The 22178-nt window shown below is 41.4% G+C and overlaps 1 protein-coding gene across 1 annotated transcript in view; it reads left to right on the forward strand.

The window, feature by feature from the left end:
• Nucleotides 1–22178, forward strand: part of ofcc1 (orofacial cleft 1 candidate 1) — a 319195-nt gene that overhangs the window by 179083 nt on the left and 117934 nt on the right. The window contains exons 15-16 of the mRNA XM_059646341.1: nt 3227–3315; nt 7920–8044. Coding sequence (XP_059502324.1) covers nt 3227–3315; nt 7920–8044 — 214 coding nt within the window. The remainder of the gene's footprint in view (nt 1–3226; nt 3316–7919; nt 8045–22178) is intronic.

Genomic DNA, 22178 nt, shown 5'->3' on the forward strand with positions numbered 1-22178 from the left:
AAGAAATGTTGGATCAGAGCTAGATCAGTCGCGTACTGGATCGGCATCTACAAAGATATTGAAAGAATAGTTTTTACATACAATGTGTGCCAGAGGACAGAAACACAGCAGAAAGAGATGTTAGCTGCTCAACTACCACTGACCATGGTTTTCTGTGGAGACCACTTTATTCATACACAATCAAGAATGGTACCTCATAGCAGCAGACTGATCAAAGTTCCTTTTATTCAAAAGGTGAAATATTTTAATGCTTTAACAAACATGTCAGCTGTACAAGTGTGTTCTGCTAAGCAAGGGATTCCTGACAGAACAACATGTGATAATTGGAACCCATTCACTTCCAGAGAATTTAAACAATTTGCTGCACAGTATGGGTTCAACGTCATCACCTCATCACCATATTCTTTCAGGACCCTCTCAAAAGTTTGAGAGGTGTAGACCCCGACCTTGTCCTACTCTCATTGTGATCTACACCCTGCAAACAAGATTGACACGAAATCACCTGCAGAGCTGTTGAATTGAAGAAAAAATATCATGATTCTGCCAATCAAAAGTTACTGTCTCCAAGTGACAAGGATAAATCAAGGCAAAAACTCACTGAAGCGTGGGTAGAAGGATGTCAGCCTTTCGGTTCAGAAAAGATTTACAAGGATGTTGCCAGGGTTGGAGGGGTTAAGCTACAGGGACAGGCTGAACAGACTGGGGCTATTTTCCTTGGTGTGTTAAAGGCTGAGGTGTGACCTAATGGAGGTTTATAAAGTCATGAGGGGCACAGATAGAGTAAATAGGCAATGTCTTTTCCCTGGGGTGGCAGTGTCAAAAACTAGAGGACCTGGTTTAAGGTGAGAGGGGAAAGATTTAAAAGGGTCCTAAGCGGAAACTTCTTGCAGAGGGTGGTGTGTGTATGGAATGAATTGCCAGAAAAAGTGGTGGATGTTGGTACAATTACAACATTTAAAAGACATCTGGATGAGTATATGAATAGGAAGGGTTTAGATGTTATGGGCCAAGTACCGGTAAATGGGACTAGATTTATAGATAATGGAACAGTACAGCACTGTACAGGCCCTTCGGCCCATGATGTTGTGCTGACCTATTATCCTACTAAGATCAAACTATACTGCATACCCTACATTTTACTATCCTCCATGTGCCTATCCAAGAGTCGCTTAGAAGTCTCAAAAGTATCTGATTCCACTACCACTGCCAGCAGTGCATTCCACTTGCCCGCCATTCTCTGTCTAAAGAACCTACCTCTGATATCTCCCCTATACCTTCCTCCAATCACCTTGAAATTATGCCCCTATTTTCGCCATTTCTGCCTGGGTAAACTTCTGATTATCCACTCTATCTATGCCTGTCATCAGCTTGCACTCCTCTATCAAGTCACCTCTCATCCTTCTTTGCTCCAATGAAAAAAGCCCTAGTTCCCTTAACCTTTCCCGATAAGACCTTCCCTCCAGTCCAGGCAGCATCCTGGTAAATCTCCTCTGCACCCTTTCTAAAGCTTCCACATCTTTCCCATAACGAGGTGACCAGAACTGAACTCAATAGTCCAAATGTGGCCTAACCAGAATTTTATAGAGCTGCAGCATAACCTCGCAGCTCTTAAACTCAGTTCCCCTGCTGATGAAAGCCAACACACGATACACCTTCTTTACAACCCTATCAACTTATCTCAGCTATCTCATTGTATGTAGTCTGTCACCACATTATCCTGCATCAGAGTCTTCTGATGTCGGGACCCAATTAGCAACCCTGCTTCTTAACTTACTGAGATTGGGTATAAGAATGCAACACGGTGGCATCAAGTGTTTTAAAAATAAGGACTATTGTTACACCATTTACAAAGAACTTCCAACAAATTTTTATGTGGGTAAATGTCTTGGGAATGCTACTGCAGTATGGTTATATGCTAGTTGACAATGTACCAGTCTCATTCAAGCCACATATGCTCAATGAAATACCAGCACTTGTGTTTCTCAATGTATCTGACATATGGGAATGGGAAGACATAGCACAAACCTTGCCGTTAAATATTTGGTTCACATCATAGGTCAATAAAGAGATTTAATAACAATGTCGATGTATAACTAATTATTATTTAATTCGTTGTTTTAGAGTGTATCCTTCCTCTGATCAACATAGAATTGTACAACACAATGGGGAAAGATTTCGACTAACAAAAGCACAAATCCATTTATGAAGAATTAATTTTGTAGCTACTATAATGTACTGATATACTTCCTTTAATAAGAGAAAAATATCTTCCAAGGTATAAAACAAAATGTTCTGAGATTTCTTCATTTAGTTCTTTTGTGTTGATTAACGTACTATGCTATATCTCCAGGCTCTATATTTCCTCCATTGCTTTCAAAACACCAATATTTCATGGTTTGCAAATGCTGTAAAATAGTATTAAAGCAATGTATATAATGGCTCTTTTTTATTATTTACAGCCATCTCAGAAATAAACTCAATGAAAATGTGTTAGCATTTTATTGATACAGTGCTCCCCATGTAAACATTCCGAATCTTGACTTTTACCCAGAGGATTTTGCAGTTACTTAAGCATATTACAGAACAATAGGGGTAGGTTTCCTCTGGTCATTATTTCCAGTGAAGTCATTCATACTTACGGAAAGAATATGTATTAATGATTCTGTTAGAATATTGAGGAAATCTTCACAGCTGAATTCATGGTGCTGCTACATAATGTGATCAGAGAACTCTTACTTGCTTATTGCAGTGGCTGTTGACATAACATCGCACAATAAAGAAAAAAGAATTATTGTTCAGCCTGTTCAGATAAATCCTGATAGACACTATGTTCATCTTTGTTGCCATCTTATGCTGTCATGTGTCTGGTCTAATTTAAGCGCTCTCATCCCTTTTTTATATACCTTAAACTGGTTTGGGTTACCCATCATTTTCTGGTGTCTTTCACCCTCTAATCCTTTTAGCAACCAATACTTGCTCCATTGCCTCAATAATGTGCTCTTGCATTAGCTGGCAATTTTCTATGAGAACCCGAAAGACAGGAGGCCACTGAGAAAACCTACTTAGCAGATACTTTCCGCACAATATTCTTTCGTTCTACCACTGAATCCTTTCTAGATAGCCTCACTATAAGCATCTGATTATGTTATATTGGAAATATCAGCATTCGCAGAGAAATACATAACACTTTTTAACCGTGTTTCTGTTTCTTTATTTGTTACTGCAGCTCAGGATTCCTGTGGAAGTAACATTGACTGCGAGGAGAAATTTAATGAGTTGACCGCAGCGAATGATGAGAGTGGAATGTTCTTCCAGGTGAAGATTTGTGTTGTCCTGAATACTTGACACTGTGTCTTTGCAAATGCCTGCAATTGTTGGCTGAGATTTGTCAAAATAGTTTTCACACAGAAAGGTATTTGTGTCTTTGATGAATTTGATGTGTTTGACAAGCCCAAATGAGTGCCATTTTGTGAAATTGGCAACACCAGCCAACCCCTTCTTGTTGAGAACACACCTTCTCAGCTATAAGTCAATTCTGATAAAATTACTCAAACGTGGTAGTCAACCTGCCAGCCTTTCAAGTAGGAAGTGCTTTTCACTCTTACTGTAGTGTCATTTTTGTTTCCTTGAACTAGTTTTCTGTCAGGGATTAGATTTTAGCAAATGGAATATGACCTCTCTATTAAAAGAGACAGACCACTCAGAGTTAAAATAATGAATGAGCAATGTCCTGAGGGGGTTCTTTTAAACAAGCAAACTTCATTCTCCCCTGTCTTTTTCTCTGCCAAGTTCCTCCCCTTGCACTTACTTGATGATGTTACACCTTTATGCACTTAGTTCCCGTTGCTATTCTGTAACACATCAAAGTGTCCATTTCTTACTTTTGATGGACAATGGATTTTGACAGGTGTTCAAATCATAATTTCTTTTCAACTAATCTCAATTCTATTTTAAACTGCACTTCAGTTTTAACACAGAATCAACCAAATTCAATTTTATTTTGAAGCTGGAAACTTTACAGCCCTTCTAATAAGTTTGCAAATTAATTTTTCATGATGTATTTGGACCCTGATTTGCCATCGTAACCTGAGACCTGAGTATGAATTGGTGTTCGCTTCTCCATTACACCAAACCTACTGGGCACCGCACCTGGTTCGTGGGCTGAAGGTGTCAGTGGTTAGGCCAGCATTTATTACCTATCAGCAATTGCAAAAAAGGGCAGTTAAGAGTCAAATATATTGCTGTGGTCCTGGAGTCATATACAGGCCGGACCAGTTAAGGATCAGAGATAATGGGAACTGCAGATGCTGGAGAATCCAAGATAACAAAGTGCGGGGCTGGATGAACACAGCAGGCCAAGCAGCATCTTAGGAGCACAAAAGGTTTGTTGTGGAAATGATATTAATGAACAAAATGGATCTCAATAACAATCAGTAATGGTTATAAGATTGCCATTAAGCTAGCTTTTTATTCCAGATTTTTTATTGAACTTCAGTTTCACCTTCTGCCATGTCAGGATTTGAAGCCATATCCCCAGAATATTATCCTCAGGTTCCGGTTAATAGTCCAGTCAGATTACCACTGTGCCACTGCTTTGCACCACCTCTTCATTGCAGGCCAGGAAATTTATCAGTGCTCCTCCCATCCCTACAAGGAGACCCTGAACCTTCCTTTCCCAGCGACTCCCCTCCGTAGGGCTTCTGATGGACTTGTCATGAGAACAACACCTGCTGCTCCCCATTTACTGTCCAGGGTAGTCATTGTGCCTGGATTCAGTAGGAAGTCTTATCATGCCAATATAAATATGGACCAGAATCAAAACTGTCTGATCGTCAGCACATGTTCTTGTCGCTTGTATTGCATTAACCTCCCCTCGACTATACCAATCCCATCTGAGGTAAAATTTACGGTTTTCCTTTTAATTTAATATCAATCTTTTTCTGCTTATTTCATTTGAAATTCCTCTTCAGTTGAACATACACAAATGTAAAAATTATTTTTCAATATATCCCTCAACTTGAATTGACAAGTGCTGACACCCAATTTCTCTGAGTCAACGGTAGCTAATCCTGATAATCCAATTCATCAAGCCCAGGCAATTCACATTCTGTTTTTAGTGCTAAATATTACAAGACAGGTTGGTTGAAAATTGACCACTGGACAATCAAAATTGTTAACGGATGTGAAATGGGAATGGTGATCACTCTTGCAAAGTTTAAGAGGCATTTAGACAAACGCATGAGCAAGTAGGGAATGGAGGGAAATAGACCATGAGCAGGCAGATTAATGCAGTTTAGAATGGCATCATGGGCAACACAGACATGTTGGGCTGACGGGCTTGTTCCTGTGGTGTACTGTTCTATGTTCTGTCTGATTTCCCAATTCAAACCAAGTTCTACACCAGGAGTGCAGATGTGCAAAGTTAGTACTTTCATAAATCAAAGCTTGCAGCTTGTAGTCATTGAGTTTCATTGGCATGGAGGACTGGACACGTTGCTCATAGTAATGCTGCTTCAGTGGCAGCTCAATCTGCATTCACAATACTGAAATCTGTTGGTGTTTTCAGATTGAGAAATGTGCAAATGGATGGGAGTAACCATTTAAACATCATCATCTAGCGATAACAGCTGGCTGTATTAGCAGATGAATATTTAATTCAGTTATTCATATGATGCCCCTCGAGTTGTTGTTTTAATCCAGTGTAAAACACATTTCAGTTCACCTATTTCTTACCACAGCTCGCTGTGTTATCCTGTTTCTGTCACACACACACACACACACACTTCCTGGTGATCTATATGTATCCTTTTCTTGATGTTTGTATATCATGACTTCTGTTTTTTAAAAATTGAAATGTTTAATGGTCTCTCAATCATTTTCAAAGCTGTCTCCCTGTACATGTTTCTTCCTTCTGCTTCACCTCTCTCTGCTTTTAATGCCTTTTTCCACAGATTCTACTGCTCAAACAATTAATTTCTCCCTGATGGATATTGAAATGATCAGAAGTCTCTGGCTGTGCACAAGAGAGGTTTGAATTGGGGATCCCAGCCATGACAAGAGCAGTGTGTGTGTGTGAAGGTTGTTGGGTGACGAGTGACCAGGTTGAGAAAGACCTGGAACTGGAAAAATTGGGTGAGTCTGTGAGGGGAACATACATTCTGGGTTTGGTAATCACGGTGTGGTAATCCACGCCAAATGAAAAAAAGAACAGAAGTATGAACGCTGAAAACTTACAGGTGGTTAATCAGTACCCACTAAGATAAAATACACATTAATGCTTGAGCCAGTTTTCGGCAAAGTTCCCTGTGCACCTACACTGGTCGGGCAAATCTGGGATGTGATCGTCAGTGAAAAGCAAAGTCATTTATGTAATAGAATCATAGAATCCCTACAGTGTGGAAACAGGCCCTTCGACCCAACAAGCCCACACTGACCGTTGGAGCATCCCACCCAGAACCCTCCCCTTATAACCAACCTAAGCTAAACATCTCTGAACACTACGGGCAATTTACTATGGCCAACCCACCTAACCTGCGCATCTTTGAACTGTGTGAGGAAACTGGAGTACTCGGAGGGTTGTACAGGATAGGGCATTTGATTAGTTTGTCTTACTCAGTACCTCTCAGTAAATCTGTTTGTTTATCTACCTATCAATAATAATTGAAAATCTTAGATCAAATATAACTGTTAATGGAACTGCTTTTATAAACAAATTCTTCTATGGAAACTCGTCATTCTACATCGTCTCAAAAGAGAATGCAGCTAATAGTGATATTTAATAATTAGCTACCATGTATTCTGTAATTGATGAACTACTGTCTTAAAAATCTTGGATCCCTGTGCAATGCCTCTCTGCATAACCTGACCTCTGTTGTCCCATGTTTTGGACATTTGATCATCACAAACTGCTATGGTTCTACTGTGTCCTGCTGATAGAAACTCATCATTCTAACTAAACAATCCAACTGCCAGAAAGCACTCAAATACTTTCTTTATACCCTCCTTTTCATTTTATTTTTCAGTAACTGAAATTTCCAACATCCAAAATAAAGTTTGAAAACATTTGAAAAGAAAATCAAAAAAATGACATTCCATGGCAACAACATAAAAAGTATCCATTTAATTACTTCCAGTGTTTTTAATAGTTTCATTAAAGTTTTGACTTGATTGCCTCAGCATTTCCCAACTGCCTAGACATGAACTTAATGTTTTCAGTGAAAGTTATGGCCCTCTGAGCTGGTTTTAGATTTTGCATCCTGAACATTGACTTAACATGTATCAACTCACCTAAGATATGATAGCACCAGCTCATTGTACTGATGGAAAATGTTTCTTTAGTATTTAGCTCTTATTAAGTTGCTTTACTTGAAATAATTTTGTAAAATGTAAACCATTTATATTGTGAAGTTTTTTTTCGAGATGTAGGGTAAGTCCCTGTGTGTCGGGAGAAAATACTACAACCTGTAATAATTCTCGTTGTGTATTCTGTGCTGTTCAGAAAGTGAATTAATTTGAAGGTTGGTGAAATTTAAGGTTCATTTCATGTAACACTGGTTGAATATTTAAGGTGACTATTTACTTCACATGGGTCTTTGTACTCATTCTGCTAAAATTATGGTGAACAAGCTGGAGAGTTTATGTAGACTGCCAATCACCTGGGTGCTTTCTTAAACAACATTGAAAAGCATGTATGTTTTATTCTATGAAGTATTGAGAATGTGGCCCGTCGTGATATAGGGGATACACCACAAAAGGGAGGTTAAAAATGTTATGTGGTTGTTTTTTTCCCAAGTGCTTAATTGTGACCAGATAACTGCTTGAAATTTACCCTTCAACATGCCTATGGTTTTCGTCATGGAAAATGTTATTGTTGTATCAACAATTTTTGGCAGATTGATGTTTTTTTTAATTGTTTTCAGGCTATTCATCATAATCGGCTTGAATTCCATACCAAAGCTAAGTGCCAGAATCCTGTTGAGAGAAACAGATTTCCACAGGTGCCCCCATACCTGGAGGACCTGGATCAATACCGGTTCTCTGTCTTGTGAGTGTTAACTTCAAAACTTGCCATTGATAAGAACAGGCTGCACTTTAAAATGCGTGCTTCTCCACAGACATTCTTTCAGTACTTTTACCTTAGTTATCCTTTTGGCACATGCAATTATGTTTAATAGGCTTCCCTTTTATCTGGTTGGGAAGCTCAAAGCTGGGGATTAAAGTGCCTGTTCTTTGACTGACTCAAAGATCAGTGTTAAAAAAATCATCTTAATTAGACTAGCTTAATACAAGAGTGAAGAAGTTAAAGGGCTGTTGTCAAAAGAGAAAGCATTTCTGACCTTTAAATCCTTATGAAGAAAAATGCTTATGTACTTGCCTTAACAATGTGCAAACCAGGCTGAGTTTGGAAAAGTAAATGGACTCAGGTTGGTATTTTTACATTTCAGTTCCGATACCTTCATTTAATACACCTCCTCGTATTAAGTATTTAAATAGTGTTTTATTTAAAGATTAGAATCTGCCTAATATTGTTTGGGAACTGCAAAATTTTGAAAACTTTCAGGAGCTGTTTATTGTGCTACCCCTCTGTGGAGAATTTCAGTAGAACCAGAAATACATGTTAAAGCAATAGCATCCCTTTGTAATGTCCAATTTTGGATCTGGCTCATGTTGATTGCAGATGCCTGGTTTCAGACCTACTGATGTCTTTGTCTTTGGGGGTTGATGTAACTCAACAAAATCTTCATTACTGGGAAGTAGCAGCTTAAAAAAATAGTGTTGCTAGACTTAATGGGCTGAATCTAAGGTTCTTTTGCTGTGTCATTTGTATTGAGTATTTTGGAAGCTTTTTCAGCATGCAACCTAGTGAAATCTCTCTGCTGTGTCTTACCTCACTGTCTCATTAACGACCTGCCTCAATGGTGCCTTCTCACTCCTGATTCTAGTTCCCCCTTAGCTCTGAGATATACCCAGGATAACTCATCATTCTCTGCCAAAAGACTGACACCTGCACCATCTTTAAAAACCACTGTATTGCCAAGGCAAGCGTTGGCAATCCTATGTTGACCCTCACCACCAATGTAAAGATACAGCATACTGAAAGCCCTGTGGCTCACAGCACTGAGCTAACATGGCTGACATTCCCTGACACATACAACCCCATCCTCTCACCTTAACCACTATTTAACAATCAGACTGCACAGTTTACATATCCTTGCTATGTATCGTCTTCACACTCTTACGTCACAGCGACATGCTCCCCATTGCTGACTGGAGACCTGCAGTTTGTTCTTGCCCACTAGGGGAACATCACATGCCATCAAGCAATCAGACAAGATTTTAAGTGTGCACTTTCATTTACAGCCAGCAAAAATGAACATGGAGAAAATGAATAGAGGCTGCAGTCACTCTAGGAAGGAGCCAGTCACACAATGTTCAAAGCAGTTGTCACCTTCATCACCACAGAGAAAAGATGGCACCCCCAACTCCCGCAGCCATGGTGTCCTGCTCCACCATCTGGCATTGTTCTGTCACAGTGTCCTGGAACATATGGAGCCCACATTGACACTGTGCCTCACTCATCCCCAGATGTGTCCGAGATGAAAATCTCAGGATGTCTGACACATCCTGACAGGCCCCTCTGGCTGCGACCTCTTCCTGGACTGGCTGCTCCTCATCCTCTGCAGGGGCCTGCTGTTGTGTCAGCCCTTGCTGTCCTATATCTGCCTTTGCCATCTGAGGACGGCAGACACAGCGACCACCATCCCACCAGTGGCTGGGCCCGTGACTCTTACTGGAAATGAACTGTATTGGAAACCTAAGAAACTAGACAAGTTCTTAGTTCCCATCAGTCAGAGGTGGATTGCTATGTAGATAATGGTGGCATAGATGTCTCTAGACACTGAGTCATTCACCAAGCCTGTCCCCATTTCCTATTCTAGATCCACATCAAACATTCAACTAAACAAGGCATTCAGGAGAGTCTATCATAATCTTTACATGATGGCTGATGAAGCAACTGTCTTTGCCTCCCACAGCAGCCTTGAAGATTTCACAAATTATGGGCTGTTTTGGCCAGCATTTCCTCCAGACATGACTGACTAGACCCCCGACTGACATCTTTACAACCGCCTGACTGACAATGTGTGATTCCCTTGGCCACTTTGTAGTAGCTCTAAGGGAGTGACCGTTGCCTATTCCCTGGACTGTAATTCGACACATCCCCAGACTGTGGCCAGCCTGAGTGGCTAACTGAGCATGGTCAAGCTCCTGGACTGTGTGTGGACTGTGCTTCTGACTGATATTACCGAGACCCCTTGACTGATATTCTGGGTTCACCCGACAGACAGTGTCTGAACTGAGGACTAACTTCCACCACTTCCTGATCTGGCTGTTTTGATTGAATAAGCGTGCAGTATATAAGCTGTGCAGGCAGCTGGCACATGCTATATGTGTTAGATTGATGTTCCGATGTCCCCCACACAGCAAGCTGTGTGCCCCACCTACCGACAGGTAGGCACTAAGTGAATGAGCAAGTGGGCAACTCTGAGATATAGCCTGATCCAAACTGTGAGCTGGGGGTGTCTGTCCCTGCACACAAAACGTTCTTGCTGCAGCCTTTCAATACTGGTTGCTCGTGTTTCCTAACCATCCTTTAAATGGATCAGAGAGGTGTCATGAGGATGGTGAGGGGCTGTCGTATGTTGGATGCCAGTGTCGTTGGACAAGGGATGCATGCGACTGGTGCCAAGGGATCATGCTCTGAGATGCTGTTCGTTGCTGAGCAACACGGAGGCTCCTCACAGCCAGCGGTGAGCCGAGGTCACCAGGGATTCGCTCTGACTGTATTCTCAGTGTCTAGTTTGCTCGCGGCGGATGGTAGGATGGGAGGCTGCATATTAATGAGGCCAGACAGGCAGTTAATCAGATGTTTAACAAGAAATAATCCCCCTTAATAGGCTGCCTAGCGACAATCTCGCCTCGACGACCAGAGCTCGCTGAAAAGATGCAGCAAGTTATCCCTGACGTTGAAGTAAGTCTCGTCAGATGTCGGGTGTGATTGTGCCGCATTTCTGACCATAGCCCACATTATTTAGGCCCCTGTAAGATTCTGCCTGTTGTCTCCATATCATTGACACTGCCCGTTGTCTGTCTCTGAGGGTGTGATGTCTTTCTTACTTCAGGTGGTGGGCTCTGTTTAAAATACAATTAACATATTCCCATGTGCACACCGGATCCCAGTTGGCATGTTATAACAAGTAATTGGAGTGAGCCTTGTCCAGCCTGTGACTAGTTTTACTGCCACAGAACTCCTCCAGGCAAGTTTCCAAATCGTCTCACAGAAGAGGGGTGTCCCACAGGCCCCACAGAAGCAGCCTGAGTTGATGGTCTAACATCCGACCCCCTCCAACTCCTGCCCACCCTTGGGCGATGATGACCATGCAGCTTCTGGGGCTTCAGAATCAACCAAGCTGCATCGGAATGATGATTTCAAAGAAATACAAGGTTATGCAGAAACTATATAAAACACTACTTAGTGTACCACTGAAATACTGTGTCCAGGTCTGCATAGATCATTGCAGGTAGGTTATGATCATCTTGGAGAAGGGCACAAAAGAGATTTACAAGAATGTTGTCTTGAATATAGAATTTTGACTATTAGGGAGTTAGGTGGGCATTAGATAGAAAGAACCTCATCCCTCAGCAAAGAGATCAGTAACCAGGCAGGTGTAAATCTGTAACAAATAGTAGAAGAGTTATTGCGCAATCAATGGGAATTCTGGTCAACAAAAGAGTAGCTGGGATCTGGAATTCACTGCCTGAAATTTCATTTAGAGATACTGAAAAATGGGGTTAGACTAAAAAACTGTTTGTTGAATGGCTAACATGGTAGACCAAGCGGTCACTTTTCATGCTGTGAAACTTCTTTATTTCTTCAGTTGAAAGGTTGTGAATTAAGGTCTCATTCCAGGGACTGGTGCAAAATATCTAGACCAAGAGTGTGCAACACTGTTGGAGGCACCACTTTTTACATTGAGCTCAGACCTGTCTTCTTCTTCAGGTATTCATAAATAATACCAGAAGAGGAATAAGCTATTATCCTCACAAATGTTCAACTAGTACCTGTCATTAGAGGACTTGAGTTCTCACATACCACCCCACCAACCTCCGGATACAACGTATCATCCTCTGACACTTCCGCCATCTACAATCCAACCCCAACACCCAAGCTATTTTTCCATCCCCACCCTTGTCTGCCTTTCGGAGGGACCACTCTCTCCGTGACTCCCTTGTTCGCTCCACACTCCCTTCCAACCCCACCACACCCGGCACCTTCCCCTGCAACCGCAAGAAGTGCTATACTTGCCCCCACACCTCCTCCCTCACCCCCATCTCAGGCACCAAGATGACCTTTCATGTCAAGCAGATGTTCACCTGCACATCTGCCAATGTGGTATATTGTATCCATTGTACCCGGTGTGGCTTCCTCTACATTGGGGAAACCAAGCGGAGGCTTGGGGACCGCTTTGCAGAACACCTCCACTCGGATCGCAACAAACAACTGCACCTCCCATTTGCGAACAATTTCCACTCCCCCTCCCATTCCACAGACGACATGTTCATCATGGGCTTCCTGCAGTGCCACAATGATGCCACTCGAAGGTTGCAGGAACAGCAACTCATATTCCGCTTGGGAACCCTGCAGCCCAATGGTATCAATGTGGACTTCACCAGCTTCAAAATCTCCCCTTCCCCCACTGCATCCCAAAACCAGCCCAGTTCTTCCCCTCCCCCCACTGCATCACAAAACCAGCCCAGCTCGTCCCCTCCCCCCACTGCAACCCAAAAACAGCCCAGCCTGTCTCTGCCTCCCTAACCTGTTCTTACTCTCACCCATCCCTTCCTCCCACCTCAAGCCGCACCTCCATTTCCTACCTACCACCTCATCCCGCCTCCTTGACCTGTCCATCTTCCCTGGACTGACCTATCCCCTCCCTACCTCCTCACCTATACTCTCCTCTCTACCTATCTTGTTTTCTCTCCATCTTCGGTCCGCCTCCCCCTCTCTCCCTATTTATTCCAGTTCCCTCTCCCCAACCCCCTCTCTGATGAAGGGTCTAGGTTCGAAACGTCAGCTTTTGTGCTCCTGAGATGCTGCTTGGCCTGCTGTGTTCATCCAGCTCCACACTTTGTTACCTGTCATTAGATTTTCTTTTTATCGTCACAGTGTGGTCTGTGGGTGCTTGTTATATGAAAACTGCCTGCTGTATTACAATTGTGTCCATACCTCAAAATTGCTTCATTGACTGTAACATGCTTTGGGATGTCCAGAGGTCATGAATGATGCTGTAAAAATACAAATTTCTTTCTTACTTTTGCATTTTTTCTTGGCTTTTTTCAATCTTACTTACACATCTTTGCCCTGTCTCTGCTACAGTTTGCACAATGTCAAAGACTTTAGGGAAATCCTGTACACCACAAGAATAAAGCATGATTACATTTATATCGTTATGTGTCTTACTTTGTGTCATGCCATTAGAATAGTGTCCCCATCAAAGGAGTTTCCTGGATTAATGAGACTAAGGTTTACCTTGGGCAACTGTATTTTCTCATAACATTTAAGTGATATTTACACACCAAGCTGAAAAATTACTATGCCGTAAGGGCAACTTATTGACTAATATCATACTCACTGAATTTTTCTCTTCCTGTTACATCTAAATCTTAGTACTGCAATCAGTTAGAAACACGAGACATACCAATATTTGCGGTCATTGAAAATTTGAATATGCACACCTTTATTGTGAAAGTTTTCTTGTGATTCAAAACTTTACTTGCACAGTTCAAACTAATTCCATAAAGTTACAGAAGTGCATTGATCTCACAACATGGAGAGTTTTGAATGTATCAGGATTAAAATGCTATTAGCATTCCTTTGAAATCCAAGCATGTTATGTACCAGCAATAGTTTGATGATGTGAAGTATTTGCATGAATCCTTAGGTTAGCTTTAGCCTCTGCTGCCCGGTTAGGTGGTCATGGCTTGTTAATTGTACCCAGAAATGTGTGGACAAAAAAAAAGGTGAGGAAAATGGTCCCAGGCCGTGCAAATCACTTTTAACACAGCTATAGGCTCTAATTCTTACTCTGTGCGCTGCAGGCACATACATTCTTCAAGGAAATAAAGCCTGTCAGTTTGAACATTTTTCTGCTTTATATCAGGGTCTTGGAACAAGTTGTGGCAGCATAGTGATCATTAAATATTTTGGCTAGCTGAACAATCATGTTAGGTACATATGGTTCCCACACCCGTTGACCAGGGGTCTATTATCCAGCTATAAGGAAATGCAGATACATGAGGCAGACGATCTAAAATGCACCAACTATCTTCCAGCATCCTCCTGAAAGAGGTGAGCATTTCAGATGTGAAGAATAATTTAGTCATTGAAGTTGTAAGCTGGACTGAACCTCATGGAGTCACAGCAAGCTGAGTCAATATTTGGTGAAACTTGATTTCATATACTAGAGCCATACTGTCATGTTTTAGTTTAGTGAAGAATGCAGGTAAAGTGTGATGTTCTAACTCTGAGCCCCCAGTATTTTACTGTAGCTTTTTATGGTCATCTGCTAGGATAGTCTCATTTTTCTGAATCACTTTGTGCCTTTTCCGATGTGTACAAGAGTATTAAACTTAAAAGGGACAAGACCAGCTGGTGGTGCCCCTTAAATTTGAATGTTCTGCTGTTCTGCCTTCATTTCAGATCCATCCCGGCAACCCTCGAAGATCCCTATTCAGTTCCAATACTACTGTCTTGTGCTTCATCATTGGCAGCCAAGCCTTCAATCACCTCAGCGGTCAGCCCTGGAATTCTCTGTTCAAACCTCATCCCTTTACCACCTCTCCGTTCTCTTAGGCACCTCCTAAAAATCTACCTTCTTAACCAAGCTTTTGTTCACCTGCCCTAATGTGCTGCCACCACTGACTGTGTCAGGATTTTCACCGTGTCTGTCAATCCTCTGATTCCTCCAGTAGCCGTGAAAGATGGGCCACACTTTTCAATCGGGCAATGGTCCCAATGGTGGCTTGTCCATTGGCACCTGCTGGCAAACTGCTGCTCTGGATCCTATCAATGTGGCACTGCAGGGCTGGCTCATGCTTTTGGTTCTAGTGGCAAAACTGCTGGACAGCCCAGAAAGCGCAGCCTGTGGCAGCTGTGTCCATTTATAAATACAGAACACCTAACAGTGATGAAAATGAAAAGTATGTGGCTCAGCATCATGATTGTATCACAGTTCTCCTTCAGCAAATCTGTGCAGAAGGGATCCATTGTGTTGTCTCACTATTTTCTCTGTCTACACTAGCAAGAAAAGTGTGAAAATTGCTGATCCCATTGAAAAATCTTTTCAAAATTGATTGATTGATTGATTTTATTGTCGTGTACCAAAATACAGTGAAAAGCTTTGTTTATGAGCAGTACAGGCAGATCACAACAAGCAAAGGATGTACAGATCAAAAAGACTTAGAGACATACAGGTAATATTGGAGATTACGTTATTTGAGGCTAGAGTCCATTCAATAGTTTGATAACGGCTGGCAAGAAGCTCTTCCTGAGCTTGCTTGTGAGTGTGTTGAGGCACATGTATCTACTGCCTGACGGAAGAGGTTGTAAGAGGTCATTACCAGGGTGTGATGCGTCTTTGATGATGTTGGCCACCTTTCCATGGCAGTGGGCCATGTAGATAGAGTCCACGGGTAGAAGGTTGGCTTCCATGATCGTCTGGGCTGTGCATATTTACAATGGCCAGAGTAGTTGCTGTACCAGGCCGTTATGCACCCAGATAGTATGTTCTCAGTGGTGTATCTGTAAAGGTTGGTGAAGGTCCTTAGGGACATGCCAAATATCCTGAGTCGAATGAGGGAGAAGAGGCATGTTGTGCCCTCTTGACTGAAACATCTACATGGGAAGTCCAGGACAGAGTCGTCAGTTAACGTTACTCCGAGGAATTTGATGCTCTTCACTCTTTCAGCCTAGTTCCATTGTTGTAGACAGGAGCTTGTTCCCCTCCTTTCTTTCTGAAGTCGACGATCAATTCTTTAGTTTTGTCGACATTGAGAGACAGATTGTTTTCATTGCACCACATCACCAAACCTTCTATCTCCCTTCTGTATTTTGACTCATCATTGTTAGATATCCGTTCCAGTACGGTGGTGTCATCAGCAAACTTGTAGATGGCTTTTATTTGGAATTTGGCGACAGTTTTAGGTGTATAGGGAGGACAGTAGGGGCTGAGAACACATCCTTGGGGGGCTCCAGTGTTGAGTGTTATTGTGGAGAGGGTGCAGTTACCTATCCTCACTGACTGTGGCCTATAGGTCAGAAAGCTGAGGATCCAGTTGCAGAGGGCAGAGCCAAGGCGAAGGTCACACAGTTTTGAGATCAGCCTTGGGGGGGATAATGGTGTTGAACGTGGAGCTGTAGTCAATGAGCAGGAGTTTGATGTAGGTGTCTTTGTTGTCCAGATGTTCCAGGGATGAGTGCAGGTCTAGGGATATGGCATCGTCTGTGGACCTGTTATGTTCGTAGGCAAACTCTAGGGGATTGAGGCAGGTTGGAAGACTGGAGTTGATCACCAGCCTCTCGAAGCCCTTGGTGATTATTTGAGTCAGAGCTGTTGGAGGTAGGCATTAAGGCATATTGTGTGTGTTTTCTTGTGTACGGGGATGATGATCAGTTACCCTTCTAAAGGTTTTGCTTTTGAAAGTGTTTGAATTGCAAATTGAACACCAGATTTTTCTATGCATTGAATAATATGTGCAAATATCAACTTTGCTGTCACTCAGTACGTGTCAGAAACATACTCATGTTGCAGTGCATCGTGTTGTTAAAACATCTGTGCTGAAGTGCCATTTCATTTACCTGCTGTAAAAATGACCTTATTGTCTTGTGGATGTCATTGTGACTGATGGAAAGACTGCATTCATGAATATTATTTAACCCTTGATTACAGATATAAGATAGTTTAAATTTGTTCAATCAACAATAAAATACGGAGGATCCAAAAACAGAAATAGTTGAAGAAGTTCAGCAAGCCTGGCACCCTCTGTGGAGACAAAGCAGAGTCGACATTTCGGATCCAGTCACCCATTTTTTACAACTCAAAACTCAGAAGCCGTTCTGAAGAGGTTGTCACTGGATCCGCAACGTTAACTCTGCTTTGTCTACACAGAAACTGCCAGACCTACTGCATCTGCAGCTTTTCTAAAAAAACAAACAGGGGTAATTTGACAGCGGTTATTTAAAGAGCAGTACTATTCCAAAGAAATCTTGATGCCAACTTCAGTGTACTACATAGAGACTCACTTGTTTGTTTGCACTTTGAAACCAGGTTTAAAATACACAGTTGTGTGGTGGGACTTTTTCCAGCTGTTTCGTAAACTTGTGCTTAAAATTTAACCGCCCTTTCGGCACCGGCCGACCAATTTGAGAGCTGTTTCTTTAAGGGCTGTTTCCAGGTGTTCAGTTTGACAAAAGCAGCTCAGGAAAGTAAAGCTGCCACTTCAAATACCAATGCTCATCATCGGTTTAAGAGTAATGACTTTCTCGTGCAGTTATGAAACCATCTGTCCGACCCTTAATCCGTGAGATGGCTCACTAGAATGAGTTAGCTTTAGAATTTGGTAAAGCCTGGTCAATCTAATTATCTGGACAAGAGAATGTAAGTTCTCCTTCAGGACCGTCAACTCACCTGTGATGCAATTTGTTCTGCATTGTTTGCTTGCTGGTACAAAAAAAAGTTACAGATCCTTTTGGATGACTTCTATGCAAGTAGCAGTAGTGAGTATATTAAGCATACATTTCCAATTGTTTTGGAAAAGACAATGACCCCGTAATTCTATATCTGAGTTTAGGTGCTTGCAATTTGCTTGTTTGTACAAGAAGTAAAAATCTGCTTTTCTGCGTAGAAGCTTAATCTCCACTTTTCTGCCTGGCTTCTTGTTGGATTCCGTTGCAATTGTAATAATATCGAAACCAAAGTCAGGCCCTTTGGCGTAGGGATTACTTATTTGTCTGCAGTTTTTGATTAATGTGAGGCACGTTATTTTCCAGGCTGTGTATTGCAAATGCATGAATAAATCTTATGTGCAAAGAAAACATAAGAAAATGAGTAAAGTATTGTCAGCATAATTAATTTCTCCCCCTGTCAAGACAGTTGTATAATGTCTCTTGCACACTGATTGGTATTCATTACAGCACACTCACTCATCCACATAGGTGTGTTCCTTCGGCAGAACTTTATTCATGTTATTCAAATTTGTTTATTGCACAGTAATATAAATAACCAGCCAGTTGCAGCAGGGAATACATTGAGGTGTCAGAAACTTACTACAATTATTATAGTGCATTAAGATCAACTTACAGATAAATAATTGTACAATGTGCTTTTGTGACAACATCAGCACCTGCATCATCATTCTTAGCTCTGCTCAATCTGTTAAATCTTTATTTCTGACAACTTAGTGGCAATGTTTGAACCTCAATTAACCGCTGGTTCAGTATTTTCATATTACGTAGAATCTACAGTGCAGAAACAGGTCATTAAAGTAACAGGCACATAACAGTGCTCATGCTCTATATCAAATTCCTTCTGCCCACTCATTCAATCACATAGGTCTGTATTTTTCTATCCCTCATGTACTTATCCAGTGCCCCCTTAAATGTATCTATGCTGATCATCTAAACCATTTAGTGACGTAGTAGCAAGTTCCACATTCTCATCGCTCTTTGGGTAAAGATGTTTTTTCCAGATTCCCTTTTGGATTTATGAGTAACTGCCTTACATTTATGACTCTTAGTTTTGAACTCCCCCATATGCAGAAACGTTTCCTCCACCTCCACTCCATTAACCCCGTTCTACTAGGTCATCCTTCAGCAATAGGTTTTGTCCTGTAATATACACAGAGTAATTTGTAATTTGGGTTCTGTCTGTTTCAAACAGTATCTCTGTAAATTGCTTATTTTGGGCATTCTTTTTATTTGTTTCAGTAATATTTGTAGCTCTGATGACAAAGATAGGGCCCAATTTTAATTCTTTACTAGTGGATGAAATGCTTTAGATTGCCCTAGGATAGATTTTGGTAAATATTACAGCTTTCTGATATTGAGTGCTGGAAACTTCCCTGAAACTTACAGGTTATTTTGCAGATGAGATAACTCTTTGAGACATTGAGTCAACTTTTGACTTGCTTTCTTCAAAGGTAGGTGAGGAACCTTTCTCAGTATAAACAAACTCACAGGTTTTGCTCCAGGACTTAATGTGATGTGACAAGCTGTGTTTAGCTTCACAAGACCTTTGAACAGTTGTGGAATTCCAACTCTAAAATCTTTAGACTGTTTTTGCTCTTTTCACTTGTGAAACACAAGATAGTTGCTGTGACACGCTGCTTTTTATAAAAGATGCATTTTTTTACTGAAGTGGCACTGTGCCTTTTCCTGCCACACCGGTAACACTGGTTAATGGGGCTGCTGTCCTTTCTTCACACTGTCCCTGTTTCTGTGCCACCTAGTTTCTACTGTGATACTAAATGAACCTCACAACACCAGTCATTTTTAGCTGATAATTTTCTCTGTCATCTTGAATTACTGGACAGTTGTTTTCAGCCCTCATCTTGCCTGGTAAACGGAATGGACATTGACAGCATAAATCATCTCTCAAAAAGACAACAATATTTTGTCGAAGAGTCATAAGTTGATTGGATCTTAGATTATTTCTTCTTCCAAGTATGCATATTCACAATTTTCTGTTGGTGGTAGAAGCCATTATGCATTGACACTCTTTCCCTGATGCTGGGTAGGCTTACTAAACTTTACTTGCTTAAAAATGGTGATTTTTCTGAATCTGAAAATGGCACAAAATGATTTGTCATATGCTCATCAATTTCTGTCTGACTAGGTTATCATTTGCACCGTCCCATTCAGAGAGAGTGATGACCTGTTCCTTGTTGGCTTCGTAGCTAGTAAGGTACAATATCTCATGAATCTCTGACACCACTTCCATCACTGTACAACCTGTTTTAGGCCCTGCAACTTGCTCAGAGCTCTGTGATAATGACAAGGACTTCTCACTTTTTTTACTCATTTTTGTTCCTGGTTTCATATTGTTTGGTGTCAGCTGTTATTCTTTTCTGTTACCCATTCACCTGCTGCCACTGTACATGATGGTTGGGTATGAGGAAGAGTTTTATAACTGTTACATGAGACTTCTCATTTAGTTTCATACACTTTTCATAGATTTTTTTTCATTTGAGCTTAGTAGATATTGACTGCATTCACCTCTGCCATGAAGCTGCTAGAGAGACCCAACTGCTTGTAGCTATGTGACCTTACATCACTTCCCAATGGTAATTAAGCTATTTTGTTTAATATTCACACTAACCCTTTAAGTACAGACGACCTTTAATTAGGTGAAAATAGGTCCGTTTCATTGCATTGGTGATTTCATGCAATCATTGTTCTTTACTGAGAGTTTCTTAATCTTTATAATTCACTCAGCCAGATTTGCCATTGGCCAGTTTTTGTAATATGTGGAAGCAAGGGAAAAGAAATGCCTTGTGCATATTGCATAGAATAGCAACTAGTCAAGGAATACTTTTTAAATATATGTCAGCTCCCTTGTGATTTTGGGGCTTGGATGTGCACTCATGGTTTTATCATTTATGGACGCAGTGACCCAAAGTCAAGCAGGGACCACATACACCACCCATCTGTAATGCACACCTGACCAGCTGTTATTTTACATGTACATGCCTAGCAAGTAGAAGTAATTGCTTGAATGAATCCTTATGGGGATTGAATGGAATACATCTAAGCTAGCTCTCAGAGTAAACCACAGATAAAAACATCAACTTTTCAAACCAAAGTCAAACCCTCAACTAGAAGCTGTAGTTCTAAATTATTTATTTGCGTCAAATATAATTCAACAGAAGGTTGTTAGGAATGTGCACATTTAAAAACTGAAGCTGTTTTAGATTGGGCATGTCCTGACAAGACAGTACAGTTGCTCAATTCTCATGAAGTTAAATGTTTAGAGGGATGGTTTGAGAGAAAAAAAATGCAACTGAGGATAGCTAAGGCAGAATAGATGAGAAAAAGACTGCAGCAGTTTGTGGGCTTCTGTAAATGAAGCATATTTTTTATACTTTTCCTTGTGTCCTCATACCCAAGGGCTGGGCCATGGCCTTCCATTGGATTGATCCACTCTTATGGTGCAGAGTCCTAGAGTAGTTTTCCACCTCCTTCTGCAGGACATCTGACCAGAAGATTCTTCTACTCCTGCTGCTTACTATCAGGCATATTGGAAGGGTTACCAGGCTGACAGTCAATCTTTTGGCCACATTTCAAATGCACATCCCATTGCCAATAAGCCCTGGTGTGGAACTTGAACTAGGGATTCCATCACTGTGCCAAAAGAGCTTCTTGCTTTGAGTATCGTGTTCATATGTTGAAGAGGCACCAGACCTGTTTTACTGTGAAACAGAGTTACCGCATTGCCTTGTGCAACATAGAAAATAACCTCATCCTTTTTACGTGAGAACTTCTTCTGGCCATTTTATTATGGATGGCCCAGAGAAAGCTGTTAAATTTCAAGCCCAGGTGACTGTTTTCTCATAGACAAGAACTAGAAAATATTGTTATTTTAAATGCAGTCATCCCTGGGATATCTGGACAACTAGGACACTTATGTCAGACTCTTGTTCATTGACTACAGCTCCACCGTCAACACCATTATCCCCTCTGGACAGATTTCAAAGGTCATGACTCCACCCTGTGCAACTGGATCCTCAGCTTTCTGACCCACATACCACAGTCAGTGAGGATAGGTAACTGCATCTCCTCCACAATAACACTCAGCACTGGAGCCCCCCAAGGATGTGTCCTCAGGCCCTACTGTACTCCCTGTACACCTACAACTGTGTTGCCAAATTCTGAATGAACGCCATCTACAAGTTTGCTGATGAAACCACTGTAGTGGGATGGATATCTAACAATAATGAATCAGGATACAGGAAGGAGATGGAGGGCTTGGTGACATGGTGCAATGATAAGAACCTCTCACTTAATGCCAGCATAACAGAAGAATGATCATTGACGTTAGAAAGAAAAGTGGAGAACACGCCCCCAT

This window comes from Stegostoma tigrinum, chromosome 5 (assembly GCF_030684315.1).
Source record: "Stegostoma tigrinum isolate sSteTig4 chromosome 5, sSteTig4.hap1, whole genome shotgun sequence".
NCBI classification, from domain to species: Eukaryota; Metazoa; Chordata; class Chondrichthyes; order Orectolobiformes; family Stegostomatidae; genus Stegostoma; species Stegostoma tigrinum.